Genomic DNA, 20,104 nt, shown 5'->3' with positions numbered 1-20,104 from the left:
TGAAGAATTTGATGGATGCTCTGAGTACGATACCAATTTCATCAAGTGAATGTGAACAAGGATTTTTGTCACAAATGAATTTGATCACCAGCCCAACCAGAGCTTTGTTGATGACAAAAACAATTTCTTCACTACTGTTTTTTTTAAATTGTAAGCCCACCGCTGACCCGCTTCGATCCAGCAAAATATGTCAATTCATTGAGAGATGCACAAAGAGGAAAAAAAGAAGTCGGCATAGGGTGTCAATGAGAACTTAATAAAAATTTTATTATGAAATTATTTTTGCTTATGTTATTTATTTTTACTTATTATTTTTAGGGTTGTGGTCTAACGAAGGATCCTAATAATGTCATTCGGTTGTCTGTCTGTCCGTCCGTCTGTCACAGCATTGTATCTCTGGAACTACTCAACCCATTGACTTGAAATTTTGCATGAGTTTGTACATCATGTGGGCCAACATAACGCCATATTGATCGTTTTGTTGACAAAAATTTGTCTGAGAAATGAGGGGGTAAATGTGGGGGGGACACAATATTTTCGACAACCTTTAGCTTATTATACACCTAGAACTCAACAAGTAGGTTTTAAATGTAATTTTAAAATATTTTTAAAATTAAAATTGGAGATGCCAGACAGGAAAATATGAGTAATTTTTTGTGTCCCCCCATTTATTTCCATTGCTAATGGAGCTAAAAAATTTAAAAATCACATTAGCTATGCATTGTGATTTTTCATCTAGAATCTTTCCGAAAAAGTGAAAACTTTTACGGCCATTTTATTCAAAATCTCTCGGCAGAAAGGGGTTTAAAATACCCTCAGAATTCTATACTACAAGTGTTTATTCCAATTGTTACATAAGCAGCCAGCATATGGTTTCACAGAACCAAATTTATTACAGTTTAAACCAAACTAGACAGTGTCCAACAGACCTTTTTGCTAGCTCTCCTGAGAACTTGTAGAACAGTTTCAACCTCATCTTTACAAGCCATCACAGGCTTATTACCTATGGAACTGTATCATACTTACAAAGGCTTTGTTTACTATATTCGTAAAGGATATCCTCTAATATTTTCCGATTTGACCTATGATCCCACTGCCGATCCAAAGAATGAAAGAGTGAAATGTTGGACTGAGCTTCATAAAAGATGGCAAGTGACATGGAATTCTTTGTCCAAAGCAACAGTGACCAGATTTTTGATACCTGATATTAAATTCACTACCTCAAAAAGTAATCAGTTTTGGTTCTACCCCAAGCCTTCTTACATCATACATTCTAACTGGCGACGGTTCTTTGAACGCTCGTCTTCTTCAATTCAAGCTAGCAACGTCAGATGACTGTTTCTGCAGTGCCTACGAAGACTGGAGTCATGTCTTATTCTTCTGCCCAGTTTACCAAGATTTAAGACAAACATTATCTAGTACAGTGCATAATTTTTCTCCTGGAAATGAAAGATATCTTATTGCAAATCAAAATGCCTTCTCAGCTCTACAGAAATTTGCCACACAGACAACACGGATTACTAAGCTGACTTTCTATACTCAACAAAGCTACTTTTTTTTTCTTTAATAATAATAATTTTAAGATTTTATCTAATTAATTTTTTTTTTTAATTTATTTTATTTTATTTATTTTTAAAACGTAATAATATTTTGTCCATTAATTTTTTTTCTCCTAAATTATTAATTATGCTAGTTCCTTGTGAACAGTCCCTCAGGAGGCAGGATTCCCTGGTCTCCAGTTTATTAGAGACAAGATTTTAAACTGCTTGTACCCAGATTTGGGCTTCCTGGGTACGGGAACTCTGGCATCCATTGCTATTACACTTTCTCCGGTGGATGCGGGATTCTTTGTGGTATTCACCACCATATGTGATTGTTGTTGTTTGGTTTTTAGCAGCATATCTGGCCGGGGATATGTGGTGGTCATTCCCTGACTTTTTCCGCATCCTCGTATTTGGTGGGCACGGGCTCGAACGCTGGTCTAATCAAGAAGCGTGGGCTACGCACTGCTGCTCCTGCCCACCTGGCTATGGAGTCGCTTATATGTGATTATAGAAGACTGCTGCACCTATAGGAGTTGCACTTATTCCTATGGGTGCTGGAAATATTACATTTAGTTTAGTATGTGTATAGTTGGGCCCGCCTCCTCGTGGCATGGATGGTTGCCAGGAAGCAACCTTCCTGGTAATCACTGCTTTCTGGTAGCAAAGTGGCCAGAAAGAGCTAAACAACACTACACAAACATTTGTAAAATAATAAGAGAAGTTTACCTCAATAAAGTACATAGAACACTTCCGTATGATACTCTCCAGAAATTAAAATGAAAAAAATCAAAAATCTTACATTAGAGTAACAAATAAATAAAAATCAATTTGACACAATTAAAAATCAATTTAACACAACTAAAAATCAATTTAATGCAATTAAAAATAAGAAAATTAATTAAAAGAATTTAACAAAAAAATTGCAAAACGATTTTCCTTCCTTAACAGACAACAATTTTTGGTTTGCCAATGGGATTGAGCCTGAGCGGTTTAATATAGGAGATATTAAGCTGCTAACGACTGAGCTTATACATTTGACCACTTTTCGACCTCATATCACATACTGTTTGTTTTGTTTGTTGTTTGGTTTTTAGGAGCATTAGCAACTAAGGCCATATTGCTCCGGGGATATGCGGTGGTCATACCTTGACCTTTCCGCATCCTCCGTATTTGGTGGTGACGGGCTCGAACCCCAGTCTAATCAAGAAGCGTGTGCTACGCACTGCTGCTGCTCCTTCCCACCTGGCTACGGAGGCACCTTATCACATACTATGGGAGATATTTAGACAATGGTCTAGTTATTACTCATAGTATTACTACCCAAGACATTTTACATTCATTTAATAAATTCATTCTAGACTCAAATTTACATTGCAAAGGGAGGATACGGATATAAAGTCATTAAATTTTCTAATTTTCACACATACTCGGGACTCGAATAAAATCCAATTTAACATCTATCGAAAACCTACAAACACCGGTATGCTTCTACATTATAACAGATATCACCCATTCACCTACAAAAGATCGATTATCTTTAATCAATTCCTAAATGCCTATAAATATTCAACGACGGAATCTGCTTTGGGCTCAGAAATAGAAATATTAACCAGCAGATTCTTAAACAGGGGTAATCCCCTTGCTACAATAAACCGAATTAAGGTACAAGCTAAGGATAGGATACAAATACTACACCAACCAATAATAGTAATATCAAAAAATACTTTATTTCTGTCCCATATGTTTAACAGTGGCACAAACAGCTCAACAGATTCTTTAAAGATACCGAATTTAAAATTGTGGCCAGGCCAATATGGAAATTACACACTATACTGAACAATCGCTCAGTCCTTTCCTCATTTGCAACACAAATTAATGACCTGGTATACAACATTTCTTGCAGTGATTGCGACTCGTCTTACCAAGGTTTGACGAGTTTCCCTCTTAGAATATTCGTATTAATCTGCATGTGGCCTCAGTTCGTGCTTCTCGTTCAGCAGCGTCAGAATAAGTCTTTCACGCCATTAACAAAAAACATACTTTTATTTAACGAGGCCAAAATACTTAGTGTCCAATGTAATTATACGCAACTATTAATTGCAGAAACCATAGAAATTAAATTACACGAGAATTCTGTTAATATTCACCGGCCATATCTGATTCTATGATTCATGAGCTTTTATGTAAAAGCGCATGAACGAAGACAAATAATCCCTATTTAAGTTTCATGCTCAACCTTATTCGGTAATTTTCATTCCTGTGATCATGACATACGGTCGAAAAGTGTTGTCAGCTTCAGGAAGGAAAATCGTCTTGCAATTTTTTCGTTAAATTCTTTTAATTAATTTTCTTATTTTTAATTGCGTTAAATTAATTTTTAATTATTTGTTACTCTAATGTAAGATTTTCGATTTTTTCGTTTTAATTTCTGGAGAGTACATACAAGTTGTTCTACATACTATATTGAGGTAAACTTCTCTTAATATTTTACAAATATTGATATCAATGTAGAAAGCATTGAGCATTACAGCCCTGGTTCATACCATCTAATAAACTACAAACATAACACTACACTCATTTCTGGCCATTGTACTGAGTCTTGTATATCATTACAGAGAACCATGGCTTGTTTGTTTGTTATTTGGTTTTTAGGAGCATTATCAACTAAGGCCATATTGCTCGGGGATATGCGGTGGTCATTCCCTGACCTTTCAGCATCCTCCATGTTTGGTGGTCACAGGCTTGAACCCCGGTCTAATCAAGAAGCGTGTGCTACACACACTGCCGCTCCTGCCCACCTGACTAGAAAACCATGGCGGAGATGAACTAACGTTTAGGGGCTGCTTTACGTAAGACACAACATGTGTCCACATCAGCTATATGTTATTCGATGCATATCAAGGGAAAATTATTCCGATTGAAATCTATCATTTACATTTTGTGTTAAAATTAAAAAACCAATTTTTTATTAGACTTTGATAGTGCGCGCTTCTTTGTACTGAAAATTGAAAAATGTTGCTAAATAGTTAGTTAATAATTCTATAAAGAATTATAAATAATTCATTTATAAATTTTGCAAAGAGAAGTATTTTTTAACAATTTTCAAAGTTGGAGTTGTCCCGGCAAGGAGGTACTCAGAGAGCCAGTGTTGAGGCGGCGGCGGCAGTGGGGGAGGCGCCTGCATGGAGTCTTGCATGGTCCTCACCTGCCAGTCACTTCCCCCCCCCCAATACTTTAATCACTTCTCTAGGAAGAAGTCAGAGTCGCTTCTCCCACCCTTGTCATTCACAACAACTGGAAAGACTCAAATAGACAGCATTTTCATTAGTTCCTCAGTTTTAGGCCAAGCCGGGATACTAGAAACTTTTAGCAGTTACCATAAAGCTCTATTTGAGATACTACACTAACGACCATTCGTGACTACAGACCGTCCATTCTGAGTGCCTGGCACTCAGTAGTTGACCGATTTATTTACTTATTTTACTCATATTTTATTTATTTTTATATACTTGAATAACAAATTTATGCTTAATAAACTGTGTTAATATACTAAATTTCTTGTTATTATTATTATTGTTATTATTTGATTTTTAGGAGCATTAGCAACTAAGGCCATATTGCTCCGGGGATATGTGGTGGTCATTCACTGACCTTTCCGCATTCTCCGTTGTTTGTTTGTTTGTTATTTGGTTTTTAGGAGCATTAGCAACTAAGGCCATATTGCTCCGGGAATATGCGGTGGTCATTCCCTGTTCCACATCCTCCGTATTTGGTGGTTATGGGCTCGAATACCGGTCTAATCAAGAAGCGTGTGCTACGCACTGCTGCTCTTTCCCACCTGGCTATGGAGGCGCCTCGCATTTTCTGTACTTGGTGGTCACGGGCTCGAACCCCGGTCTAATCAAGAAGCGTGTACTACGCACTGCTGCTCCTGTCCACCTGGCTACAGAGGCACCTGTTGTTCTCATTGCAAAAACATTACTACTAAAGTAACAATATCAGGAAATAAAAAATTTTCAGAGTACTTTTCATATCCTTTTAATTTTCAATTTTTCCTGACAGCAAAGAATGAGAAAAGCACTGATCATATCCATTCCAGATCGAACTGCAAACATCAAACAAGCTATGCATTTTAAAAGACTGTGATCTGGATGACAACTTTCCCCAGTCACAGTATTCCCACTAGTTTGATCTGTTTGCTTTGCTGCTCTGGTGTGAGGCAGAATTTTTGTTCAAGTTCAACATAATTGAAAATACTACACTAAACAAATATACCTAATGTAGTAATAATACTATGCACCGGTTATGCTATGAGCTTTACATTATTAATTATATACTACAGGGCTTCGACCCCGCTTGCCAATCCCCACGCATGCTTTCCTATGTAATATGTAGAGGTATGACGGAGTAAGTCAAATCTTTGCTAAGTAAAAGACACACCTGTCAAAACGCACTGATCAATATCTAACACTTTTAATTCTAAATGAAAACACTGTACACTTTTAATTCTAAATGAAAAGTTAAACGTAATAACCATCCTACTCCAAGTCAACAGCTGCATAGCAAAAATACTAGCATGCTATCAAGTTTGCATTTATGTATTGGGCTATACAATTACGCTTGAAGGTTTTAAGTTAATTATGATATATAACAAAATTATTCAACTAACGCCAACATACGTGATTCAAACTTCAGAGTTACCTATTTAGCACAATTATAAAATTACAATTCCCCTACCACTCAATTCTATAATACCATAACAATGTCAGCAAGATTTGTAGTAATAACACTATGCACCAGTTATGCTATGAGCTTTACATTATTAATTATATACTACGGGGCTTCGAGCCCGCTTGCCAATCCCTGTGCATGCTTTTCTATGTAATATGTAGAGGTATGACGGAGTAAGTCAAATCTTTCCGAAGTAAAAGACACACCTGTCAAAACGTACTGATCGATATCTAACACTTTTAATTCTAAATGAAAACACTGTACACTTTTAATTCTAAATGAAAAGTTAAATGTAATAACCATCCTACTCCAAGTCAACAGCTGCATAGCAATAATACTAGCATGCTATCAAGTTTGCATTATATGTATTGGGCTATACAATTACGCTTGAAGGTTTTAAGTTAATTATGATATATAACAAAATTATCCAACTAACGCCAACATACATGATTCAAACTTCAGAGTTACCTATTTAGAACAATTATAAAATTACAATTCCCCTACCACTCAATTCTATAATACCATAACAATGTCAGCAAAATTTGAATGATACAGAGATTCTACATTAAGTTGTAGCCTACAATATTTCTAGCTAAATTTAAAAAAAAAATCAACATGCTGGCTAGGATTATAAAGCTACCTAATAGAATACAATTTAATATGACAATTAAATCAATAAAACGGTACAATTTTTCAAAAACTTATCTGTTTCCTGGGGCTGAAAATTCTTGAACTAGCATATGGAAACTCTTGTCTCCATTCATGGGCATTCCTAGGGTATGTGGTGCCCGGGTGCCAATTGAAATTTGGCACCCGGGCACCAAATTTTCTTCATATATGTATAAGTTTAAGGTTTTCAGGTGCCCGGGTACAATGCACCCCCTTGCATCCTCGGGACGGCCTGCCCCTGTCCCCATTTAAAAGAAACAAGCAAATTACTTCAAGTGAGGAGAAACACAGCACTTTCTGTAACACTGACCTGTACTCGTCAGTTCAGTAAGTATAAGAATAACAGATAAGTGTCCAGAATTATTAGCTTGGAGGACCGATTTTCTATCCTAAATGAACTATAGCTATGGATAACACTTCATTAGTACTCACTTGATGGCACTAGCAGTCTTTCCCAAAAACAGCAAGCACACAAACATTGACAAGCAAGAGGACTACACTAAAGATTAATAACTGCATTTCATTCAGATTTAATAAAGGATGTTATTAATTAAGAACACTTGCACAGAACTTATTTACTAACCTTCATACTATAGATCTTAGAGCTATATTTTAAAAAAAATATTCAAATTTATAAAATTCATCCACCAAAGAATAAAATTTTAAGAGAAACTTACTGCTCTGGAATCGACATCACTGTGCACTGCAACAGTTTTTATACCCATCTTTCTGCATGTCTTTATTACACGGCAAGCAATCTCACCTCTGTTAGCAATTAGAATTTTATCAAATTTCTGTAAATAAAAAAGAATTCACAATAAACAAAAATCTACAGTGACCAAATAAAAAAAAGATGTACAACCCCTCAGAAAAAATTACCTGAAGAAATTAATAAAAAATGAATGAATGAATTGTTGTTGTTTGTTATTTGGTTTTTAGGAGCATTAGCAACTAAGACCATATTACTCCAGGGATATGCGGTGGTCATTTCCTGACCTTTCCACATCCTCCGTATTGGGTGATCCCAGACTCGAACTTGGTCTAATCAACAAGCATGTGCTACGCACTGCTGCTCCTGCCCATCTGGCTACGGAGGTGCCAATGAATTAATTAATGTGTGTAAAAATAATTCACTTAAAAAAAACAATCAGAAACTGTCTCTGAAGAGCATGAATGTGTTAACAGTTATAAACACTTCAGACATTTTGTATCACCATCTTCAGTATTGAGCAGTATTCAGTATTCCATTACAGTAGCTCACATTTTATCAATATTTTTAAACCACTGTTTCATCAACTGTTTTAACTGCTGTAAAAGGAAATATAAGCACAGTGTGAGATCCATAGACATTCCTTTTGCAGACCAATGCAGCAAGACTGAAAATAGCCACAAATGCCACTGTGCTGAAAATAGCCACTGAAAATTCCCTACCTCCACCCCAAAAATTAATTCTTGCACCCAGGGTCTCTAAAATTTGCCCTGTTAAATGGTGAATAAAGTAGCTGTCTAATGCTACCATTCATTGTTTAGTGAGGTACTATTTAATGATAATGGGTTTCAGTGGAGGTGGTATTAGTAGTGGCAAATGGTGCAAGAGATGTTTATACAGAATTAGTCAATAAAAAAAAATAAATTTTAAAAAAATTTCCTGTCCATCCAACTCTAATAATATGTCTAGTTTTTCCTTAAATTCATTCAAGCTACCCATTTTCACCCGCTGACTGAAAACAAACTTCCACACATCCATCCTTTCTCAATCCAAACCAATATCCTATCTACCAATATGCCATCTGATCAAGAGTGGGAACACCACCAACATCTAGCCCACTCAAAGTCCCAAAAACACCTCAACTAGATCTCCCTACAGGTGCCAAAAACACCTCAACCAGATCTTCCAGCCATCAGATGCCACAACCTACAGAAACAGAGCCCTACCCAGAAAGAGCAACCCTTCGTTTCCCTCCCTATGCCCACGCTAACAGATCCAAATCCTTCTCAAGATGAGACCTCCAGAACTATGCAGCACATAACATTGAAAACTAGCCAAAGACAAAAATAAGAAACAAATTTTTTAAAACAACAGATGTGTAAAATAGTCTACACATATGAAGTGTCATTATGAGTAAGATAAGTAGGGTAGACTATAAATTAGGTAAAAAGTGAGAAATAAGAAAAATTAAAGTTGCAATGTATGAATGATATCTTAAAATTGGAATGGAGAATAGAGAGCACAACAAAATGGTGAAAAAAAAGGCAAAAGATCATGATCTGCAGACTGTAATAAAAAACAAAAAATCAATTAAAAACCCAACCTAAAGATAAAGGGATCACAGTATAACAGAAAAGATTTTATATAATTGAAACAAAGGTTGAACCAACAATTCAATAAACTACTACAATACACTGCTTTCCACGGTGGGTCAGGCTGATAGTATGCTGAAATTGGTTCTAGTGGTGGGTAGAGTATGACAGGAGGTATACAACATACACAGAAGACTATAATTGATACAAGTTGATCTGTAACCAAGTTACAAAGGAGGTTAGGCAGGCGAAGGCAGATTACGAGAAATCTTTGGCAAGGGATGCAAAGAAAAACAGCAAAAAATTCTTTACTTATGTAAACTCTAAAAGGAAGGGTTGCTTATGTAAACTCTAGAAGGATGAATCAGATTGGTCCACTTGATATCGATGGGTCAACTGTTGATGATGCTGCTCAGGTAGCTAACAAACTAAATGAATATTTTGCATCGACATTCACACATGAGGAGTTATTCAGCGGGGGAATGCCAGAGGTGTATTCAATTCTGGCAGTACGCTAGAGAATCTTCTAATAACTGAGAGTAAAGTGGAGGAGAAATTGTTGAAGATAAACAAAAGAAAGGCACCTGGGGTGGATGGGATCTATCCAGTTATATTATTTCTCAATCCAAACCAATATCCCCTCAACCAATATGCCATCTGATCAAGAGTAGGAACACCACCGACATCTAGCCCACTCAAAGTCCCAAAAACACCTCAACCAGATCTCCCTACAGGTGCCAAAAACACCTCAACCAGATCTTCCAGCCATCAGATGCCACAACCTGCAGAAAGAGAGCCCTACCCAGAAAGAGCAACCCTTCATTTCTGTCCCTATGCCCACCCTAACAGATCCATATCCTTCTCAAGATGAGACCTCCAGATCTATGCAGCACATAACATTGAAAACTAGCCAAAGACAAAAATAAGAAATAAATTTTGTAATTTTCTCAAATTACCCAATTCACAAAGAAGGATCAAAGGTTGACACAAGTAATTATAGACCTGTGAATTTAAATTCTGTTCAAGGAAAATTAATGGAGGCACAGGTTAAAGAGGCACTGCAGGATCATCTAGACAAGACTTCAGTTATAGCTCGGACACAGCATGGTTTTGTTAAGGAGAAGTCTTGCCTGACCAATTTGATTAGATACTATGATGCAGTCACAAAAGAACTGGATGCAGGGAATAACTTTGGTATTATATACTCGGATCTTAGAAAGGCTTTTGATACTGTTGCACATGGAAGACTGCTGCACAAATTGGAGCAGTGTGGCATTGGAGGCAAATTGCTGCTATGGATAAAGGGGGTGGTTGAGGGGGAGAAGATAGAGAGTGGTAATCAATGGACACTGCTCATCGTGGACTAATATTATCAGTGGAGTCCCTCAGGGTTCAGTGTTGGGTCCATTACTGTTTTCTGTATTTAAAAATGATATTGATGATGGTATATCAAGCTTAATGTCCAAGTTTGCAGACGATATGAAGGTTGGCAAAGTTGTCAAGGCCACTACTGACACTATGCTGCTGCTGATGCTGCAACAGGATCTAGAAAGCTTGAGCAGATGGCAAATGAAGTTTAACATTGACAAATGTAAAGTACTACATATGGGAAACAGCAACCCCAGAGAAACGTATCAACTCTGTGGTACTACACTGACAGTGGTAGAATATGAAAGAGACCTGGGGGTGGTTGTGCAGGCTGATATGAAATTCTCTGAGTAGTGCAGACGGGCTACAAGAGTAGCTCATGGTGTATTGTCAAAGATATATAGGAATTTTTCTAGCAGGGATAGGAAGGTGATTATTCCCTTGTATAAGGCAATGGTCAGGCCACACCAAGAGTACTGTAGGCCACACCTAGAGTACTGTATACAGGTCTGTAGGCCTCATTTCAAGAAGGATGTAGAACTCCTGGAACGAGTACAGAGAAGGACAACAAGATTAGTGAATGGAACAAAGGGGTGCTCTTACGAAGAAAGACTTAAGTTTTGTAAATTACAGTGTCTGGAGACTAGGCACCAGCGAGGTGATCTGATAGAGGTGTATAAAGCCTTGAATGGTTTGAGCATGCTCAATGCTGATGGGATTCTTCCTCTTGATCAGAATAATCACTTGAGAGGGTATAAATTCAAATTGAGGAAAGACAGATGTAGGATTCTCTTGATCAGAATAATCACTTGAGAGGGTATAAATTCAAATTGAGGAAAGACAGATGTAGGATAGACATGCGAAAATTTGCCTTTAGCCAGGTTGGTTGGTTGGTGGAACAGACTTCCATCCCTTGTCGTGGAAGTTGATAGCCTAAATAAGTTTAAGGCTCAGCTGGACCAGTATTTCGAAAGAACAGAGGGGTGAAGTGGAAGTGGTTCTTTTTTGGCTGATGCTGCATAAGCTTGCTTTCTTGCATCAAATGCCTCTACTAATGCTAACAGTGTGGTACAGTACTACACTCAGGGTGCTATAGAATGAAAAGGACCTGGGGGTAATTGTGCAGGCAGATATGAAGATTTATGAGCAGTGCAGACAGTCTGCAAGAGTAGCTCATGGTGTCTTTTCAATGATATACAGGAATTTTTCTAGCAGGGAAAAGGAGGTGATTATCCCCTTGTATGAGGCAATGGTCAGGCCACACCTTGAGATACGTATAAAGGTCTGGAGGCCTCATTTTAGGAAGGATGTAGAGCTGCTGGAGCGAGTGCAGAGATGGGCAATAAGATTAGTGAATGGAAGAAAGGGATGCTTTTACGAATAAAGGCTTAAGTTTTGAAAATTACAGTGTCTAGAGACTAGGCAACTGCGAGGTTATCTGATTGAGTTGTATAAAGCCTTGAATGGTTTGACATGCTCTTGCAGATGGGATTTTTCCTCTTGCTCAGAATAATCGCCTGAGAGGGCATAAATTTAAATTGAGGAAGGACGGTTATAGGATGGATGTGATGAAGTTTGCCGTTAGCCAGCAGGTGGTTGATTGCTGGAACAAACTTCCATCTGTCGTTTTAGAAGTTGATAGCTTAAATGGATTCAAGGCAGAACTTGACAAACATTTGGAGTTAGTGGATGGGTGAAATTAAAAGATTTTTTTTTTTTTTTTTGGCTGATGCTATATAAGCTTGCTTTTTTACATCATGTGCCATTACTAATGCTATAAATTCATAATAATATGTAAATAAATTAAAACTTAATAGAACAATTGATTGATTGCAGATGATATGAAGATTGGCAGGGTTGTTAATGACAATAATGACAGCATGCTACTGCAACAACATCTAGAAAAGTTGGCAAGAGGGAATAACAGGTGGCAACTGAAGTTTAACATTAACAAATGCAAAGTACAATCAATCCTTGTATATCACGTGTTTACAGTACAGGAATTCGACAATACATAATTTATAAACAGGGCAACAATGTCATATATAACACAAACTGAATTCGCTTATGCTGTTGTTTGTTTGTTATTTGGTTTTTAGGAGCATTAGCAACTAAGGCCATATTGATCCTTGAGGTTGTCACAGACATTCCCTAAGACAGGCCAGACAAGCTGTACTTGTTACCTGGGAGTCTAAAACGCTGATGGAACTGATATTCGGTTGACACTCAAGTCAAGTGGACCCAATTTCGGTGAAGTCCGGACGGTCTGTGACAGCCAAATCCACTGCTTGCACCTTCACGATGGTGGGACTGTTAGTAATCCTGGGTATAACCTCCATGCACAAGTACATGGTGGGTGACCACCCTGGTGTGAACCAAAGTAAGCAGGGATCGAGGTGTGGCGCCCACACCACATGGAGGAACACCGCCCCTCTATTACCAGGCAGTACTAGGTGGTAGATGACTCTCATCAACCGGTGAAATACCACCACTTTGCTTATTGGAGGCTTGAAGTGGTGGAACCCATGTTTAGTTCGCTAGAGCTAAGTTCCGGTCAACCCTTCCCTATCTCTTCCATCATGCAGTATGATTGATGAATTTTGAGGTTATAATGAACGTCGTGGCGAGATCCAATATTTCTTACATTTCGAAGGTACAGATCTAAAACGGTGATCGCAGGCCGGCCGCTAGTTAGTACACCGGACCAAACCTATTGGCAACTCTCTAGGAGGCTTCCGGATCAGCTAGTGTATAATCTTGCTACCTCTACTCTGCCAGATAGTGACTGGAGGGAGTCCGAGTAGTGTGTATGCGGGGAGCATTGTCGAGGCCATGTTATTAGCATTAGCATTAGTAGAGGCATTTGATGCAAGAAAGCAAGCTTATGCAGCATAAGCCAAAAAAAAAAATAAATAAATAAATAAAAAATAACCACTTCCACTTCACCCCTCGTTCGAAATACCTGTCCAGCTGAACCTTAAACTTATTTACGCTATCAACTTCCACAACAAGGGATGGAAGTCTGTTCCACCAACCAACCACCCGCTGGCTAAAGACAAATTTCCTCACGTCTATCCTACATCTGTCTTTCCTCAATTTGAATTTATGCCCTCTCAGGTGATTATTCAGAGCAAGAGGAAGAATCCCATCAGCATTGAGCATGCTCAAACCATTCAAGGCTTTATACACCTCTATCAGATCACCTGCCTGGTGCATAGTCTCCAGACACTGTAATTTAAAAAAACTTAGGTCTTTCTTCGTAAGAGCACTCCTTTGTTCCATTCACCAATCTTGTTGCCCTTCTCCGTACTCGTTCCAGCATCTCTACATCCTTCTTAAAATGAGGCCTAAAGGCCTGTATACGGTACTCTAGGTGTGGCCTGACACAAGGGAATAATCATTGCCTTATACAAGGGAATAATCACCTCCTTATCTCTGCTAGAAAAATTCCTATATATCATCGACAATACACCATGATGTACTCTTGCAGCCAGTCTGCAATGCTCAGAAAACTTATCTGCCTGCACAACCACCCCCAAGTCCCTTTCATTCTCTACCACTGTCAGTGTAGAACCACAGAGTTGATACGTTGCTCTGGGGTTGCTGTTTACCATGTGTAGTACTTTACATTTGTCAATGTTAAAATTCATTTGCCACCTCTCAGCCCATCTGCTCAACCATTCCAGATCCTGTTGCAGTAGCATAGTGTCAGTAGTGTCCCTGACAACTCTGCCAACCTTCGTATCGTCTGCAAACTTGGACATTAAGCTTGATATACCATCATCAATATCATTTATAAATACAGAAAACAATAATGGACTCAATACTGAACCCTGAGGGACTCCACTAATAACATTAGTTCACGATGAGCAGTGTCCATTGATTAACACTCTCTGTCTTCTCCCCCTCAACCAGCCCTTTATCCATAGCAGCAATTTGCCTCCAATGCCACACTGCTCCAATTTGTGCAGCAGTCTTCCATGTGCAACAGTATCAAAAGCCTTTCTAAGATCCAAGTATATAATATCAAAGTTATTCCCTGCATCCAATTCTTTTGTGACTGCATCATAGTATCCAATAAAATTGGTCAGGCAAGACTTCCCCTTAACAAAACCATGCTGTGCCTGAGCTATAACTGTAGTCTTGTCTAGATGATCCTGCAGTGCTTCTTTAACCAGTGCCTCCATTAATTTTCCGGGAACAGAAGTTAAACTAACAGGTCTATAATTACTTGTGTCGCCCATTGATCCTCCTTTGTGAATTGGGGTCACATTTGCACATCTCCAGTCCATGGGTACTTCCCCTGAGTCTAAGGAAGCTCTCATAATTAAGCTAAGGGTTTGCTTATTTCCTTTGCTGCCTCCTTTAATATAACTGGATAGATCCCATCCACCCCAGGTGCCTTTCTTTTATTTATCTTCAACAATTTCTCCTCCACTTTACTCTCAGTTATTACAAGATTCTCTAGCTTACTGCAAGAGTTGAATACACCTCTGGCATTCCCCTCGCTGAATAACTCCTCATGTGTGAATGTCGATGCAAAATATTCATTTAGTTTGTTAGCTACCTGAGCAGGATCATCAACAGTTGACCCATCGATATCAAGTGGACCAATCTGATTCATCCCCTTCCTTCTAGAGTTTACATAAGCAAAGAACTCTTTGCTGTTTTTCTTTGCATCCCTTGCCAAAGATTTCTCGTAATCTGCCTTCGCCTGCCTAACCTCCTTTGTAAATTGGTTACAGATCACCTTCTATCTATCATAGCCTTGTGTCACGTGTTAATTTGTATGTATCCCATGCATTTTTCTTCTCTGCGATATGTCTCATTCATTCATCTGACATCCACTTAGGCCTAAACCTTGAACAATATTATGTCAAGGATATGGGTATATTCTTACCACATGTATGCCATATCCAAAATTTCATTACTTCATACAGCATGTCGCACCCACTTTTTCTTACTGTTGAATACACCATGAATTGCCAAACTAATAGAGCAAGCTAATCTGCAAAAAGATCTAAACCACCCAAGTACTTCCTAATTAATTTGACAAATATACGTGGTCTCAATTCTAATCTCAACGATGTCAATTTCCACTTGCAGTCTGCCAAACCCCATGTACTTTTTCTGACAGAATCTCAGTTATCGGTTGATTCAACTACTGCTCATCTCAGATGCCCAAATTATTCGCTGTATGATTCCTTTCGCCTCGAAGGTGGTACTTGTGCATATGTCCGTTCTGATATTCCCTGTCAGAGACTTGGCAATTTGGAATCTCCTCTCTTTTATCTTCTCTGGCTCAAAATCTCTCTACCTCATTGTGTCAAATTCATCTGTTGTCTCTACCGTTCTCCCAACTCCACTAATCACTTGGACCTCTTTGACTTCCTCTCTTTGCAACTTCACTTTCTCCAGTCAAACTATCCTAACAGTGAGGTAATTTTCCTTGGAGATTTTAATGTTCACAACTCCAGCTGGCTTCCGTTTTCTAGTCACACCGACCCAGCAGGTCGAGATGCTGAGACTTTTGCAATTACTAATGACCTAGCACAGATTGTTCATTTACCTACAAGAATACCGGACAATCCTAATCATACAGCCAATATGCTGGCTCTTTTTCTCACAAACAACCCTTCTAAGTGCACAGTCGAAGTGAGAGTTCCTTTAGGCACTTCAGATCACAACTTGGTGATTGTCTCTTCTCCAATGGAACCTTTATCTCATGGCTATTCCCAATCTCGTGTTGTTTGGCATTACAAGAATGCAAAATGGGATAACCTGCGAGACTTCTTTTCTTCTTTTCCTTGGTCAGATTACTGTTTCAAAACTTCTGATGTCAACGTTTGCTCAGATCATGTCAGTGAAATTATTCTTGCAAGAATGGAATCCTTTATCCCACACACTCCACTTTAAAATCTCATCCTTTATCTAAACCTTGGTTTTCCAATAAATGTGCTAAGGCTGTCCAAGAGAAGAATGTTGCATATTGTAATTGGCTTGTTTCTAATTCTTCAATTTCATTTTCTGCTCACACCAAAGCTCGCAACAATTGTAAAGCAGTTATTAATCAGTCCAAACTAGAGTATGAACAGGCTAAGAGTAGAAAACTTGATTCTTTCCCTAATGATAGCCAAGCATTCTGGTCTCTTGCCAAAGCTATTGGCCCCAACTTTTGCCCATCTCTGCTCCCACCTCTGTCCAAACCAGATGGTTCTGTTGTCACTTCAGCCAAGGTAAAGCTGACCTGCTAGCATCCCATTTTTCTTCCAGCTCATGTATTAATGATCTTGGTAAAACACCTCCCACCATTCCGAACACGCTCCATTCAATGCCTCCTGTGGTCTTCCGTCAAAAGGATGTCAGAAGGATTTTGACAAATCTTGGTGCTAAGGAAGCTCCAGGTTCCAATGGTATTTCTCCACTTGTTCTCAAAACCTGTGCTCCTGAACTTCCTCCTATTCCTTGCCGCCTTTTTTCACTCTCTTATTCCAAAGGTGTTTTTCCTTCTGCTGGGAAATTTGCTCATATCCAGCCAGTTCCTAAAAAGGGTGACAAATCCCTCCCATCCAATTATCATCCCATTGCAATTACTTCTACTCTTTCTATAGTAATGAAGAAATTAATTAACCGCCAACTCTTAAACTACCTAGAAACCTTCCGTCTGTTTAACGATCGCCAGTATGGATTCCGTCAGTGTCGATCCACTGGTGATATTCTGGCTTATGTTACCCATTTATGGACTAATTCAATGGAAAGGTTTGATGAAACACAAGTAGTTGTTCTTTCCATCTCAAAGGCTTTTGATTGTGTTTGGCATAAAGGTCTTCTAAACAAGCTTCCATCTTATGGTTTGCCAACTTTAGTTTAGTAATTGGTTATCCAGTTTTCTCTCTGATCGCTCACTGAGGGTGATGGTAGATGGCTCTCTGTCTTCTAACTTCTCTACTAATGCCGGTGTCCCCCAAGGTTCAGTTCTTTCCCCCACTCTTTTCCTCTTGTATATCAATGACCTTCTTCCATTGACTGGAAATCCTATCCATAGTTTTGCCGATGATAGCACATTGCATTCAACTTTACATTTTGAGAAAACTTGTCCTGCTCAATCAGCTTCAACTTCTAGAAAATCTGCTACCAATTCCTTAAATGCCGATCTTCAGGTAATTCTCCAGTGGGGCAAAGACAACTTAGTTGATTTCAACCCTTCTAAAACTCAGTCTTGTCTTATATCTCGCAAAAAAGGATTCTTCTGCTCCTATGCTTATGTTTAGTTACACTCCGATTTCTAGGCAAAATGATATATCTCTTTTGGGGATTACCCTGACTTCTAATCTCTCTTGGCACAAGCACATTACAAATATTGCTTCCTCTGCATCTAAAAAACTTGGTTTTCTCTTTCGCTGTTGGCGTTACTTTTCTTCCAAACAGTATAAATCTGTATAAATCGCAAATCCGCCCTGCCATGGAATATTGTTCCCACATCTGGGGTGGTGCCCCCAAAACCTCTCTCAGGCTTCTTGATTTCATTCAGAAGAGGGCAGTTAGGTTAATTAATGATTCATCTCTAACAGAGTCTCTCCACTCGCTTTCTCATAGATGCACTGTTTCTGCTGCATGCCTCTTCTACAGATACTTCCATGGGCACTGTTCTTCTGAATTGGCTTCTATAATTCTTGTTCTCTCTTTCAAAACAGTCCGAACATGTGCCGCCACCAGCCAACATCCATTTATTGTCCAACTTCAAACCCACAGAGCCAACTTTTCATCTTATTCATTTATTCATTCAACACCCTTTTTTTGGAAAAACCTTCCTTCATACATATTTCCTGAAAATTACAATCTACAGAAGTTCAAGTCCAATGTCAACAAATATATCTTCTTTCGTTTTCTCAACCTCCAACCCAAGCACGGTACTAAGTACTATAGGTTCTAATACCTCTCGTGTTTGGGGTTCACATAAAAAAAAAAAAATAAATAAATAAAAAATATTGCTCCAGGGATATGCGGTGGTCATTCCCTGGCCTTTCCGCATCCTCCGTATTTGGAGGTGACGGGCTTGAACCCCGGTCTAATCAAGAAGCGTGTACTAGGCACTGCTGCTCCTTCCCACCTGGCTACGGAGGTGCCCTTGCTTATGCACAATTCGCCTTTGTGTTTACAAGAAATGACAGTCGAATGTGGGAATCACCCCAACTGAAACAACATAATAGGAATGAAGAGAAGATTCTGAAAAAACTAGATAGCGTAATATGAAACACTCAATTAGAAATATGTTAGCTTATATATGTATTATCAATCTTATTAAACTTCATTGTTAATTAAATTGTATTTAAACAGAAATCAAGACCCAAACAACAGCTGCGAAACAAAGATCACAAAACTGGCGAGAGTGCTGTCACTCGCGGGAGAAATGAAGGGGGAGATTCTCCAACGCATCACAGTCTCAAAAAATGTGCGAAATGTGATATGTTTGCCGACCTTTTGAAAACTGGACATGACAATCAAAACAGGACATGGACAAAGGCATGCCAAGGAGGATGCATTTGTGTGTGCTAGGTGTCTAACGTGTCAAGAAATCAGCTGCCAACTCAGCATTCTGATGGGCGTCTATGAGAGCTTGAAGTGTAGGGTAAATGTCCTCGAAGGCAACAGGCAATCGCCAAGGTAGAATGCACTGGTCCCAAAGGAACTAGTTCAGTGGTTTTCAACCAGGGTGCCACAACAACATTCCCGGGGTGCCACGTACTTTAGGTTAAAGTTACTTAAACTTATTATTTTTTTAAAAATTTATATGTTTATTTCATTATAAAAATGTGTACAGTATCTTTTTAATTTTGTGGTGATCTATAATTGTTGTTTACTTAGTACCTCTATATAAAGAATAAAATTATTATATACATAATTTGTATTATGAAATGTAATTTTTATAATTACATTATTGTAATAACTATCATATAACATATATTTTTTAATATTATATATATAATTTTTTTTTTTTTTTTTACATAGTTAAATTTATTTAAGTTTACGTTGAGGTAACATGCAAATTCAGCTCATGGTTCTACTATAGGAACGGGTTTGCGATCCCAGGCATACCTGAGCCACAACTTATATCTTGTATTGTCTTTAAGCTGTCCTACATTCTTTATTTTTATTTCTCCAAAATGATTAGGGCAATCCGAGGACGTAGGAGAAACTATTTCTTATCTATACCACTATTTTTCGCCTTTATGGAGTTCAGGTTCTATTATTCCCTCTCCTTTAATTTTTCTTCTTACTATCTGCATGTTTCTCTTTGCATTAACTTAAATTTGATTGGTTAATTAATTAATTATTTATTTTTATTTATTATTACCATATCCATCACATAGGGGGCACCACATTATTTTGATCTTGACGACTATTATTGTTACTACATTATGTTCTGGATACGGTAGCTATGTAGCATGTATTATATATTTAATCTTATTTTAATCATTAAATTACGTTCT

The 20,104-nt window shown here is 38.2% G+C and overlaps 1 protein-coding gene across 1 annotated transcript in view; it reads right to left on the bottom strand.

The window, feature by feature from the left end:
* Positions 1-20,104, bottom strand: part of LOC150091114 (propionyl-CoA carboxylase alpha chain, mitochondrial-like) — a 1,103,107-nt gene that overhangs the window by 954,823 nt on the left and 128,180 nt on the right. Inside the window, exon 3 of the mRNA XM_090381963.1 lies at positions 7,622-7,738. Coding sequence (XP_090238089.1) covers positions 7,622-7,738 — 117 coding nt within the window. The remainder of the gene's footprint in view (positions 1-7,621; positions 7,739-20,104) is intronic.

Source organism: Mastigoproctus giganteus, chromosome 1, assembly GCF_048544385.1.
Source record: "Mastigoproctus giganteus isolate SK-2022 chromosome 1, ASM4854438v1, whole genome shotgun sequence".
NCBI lineage: Eukaryota > Metazoa > Arthropoda > Arachnida > Uropygi > Thelyphonidae > Mastigoproctus > Mastigoproctus giganteus.
This window is presented reverse-complemented; position numbering and strand designations above follow the sequence as displayed.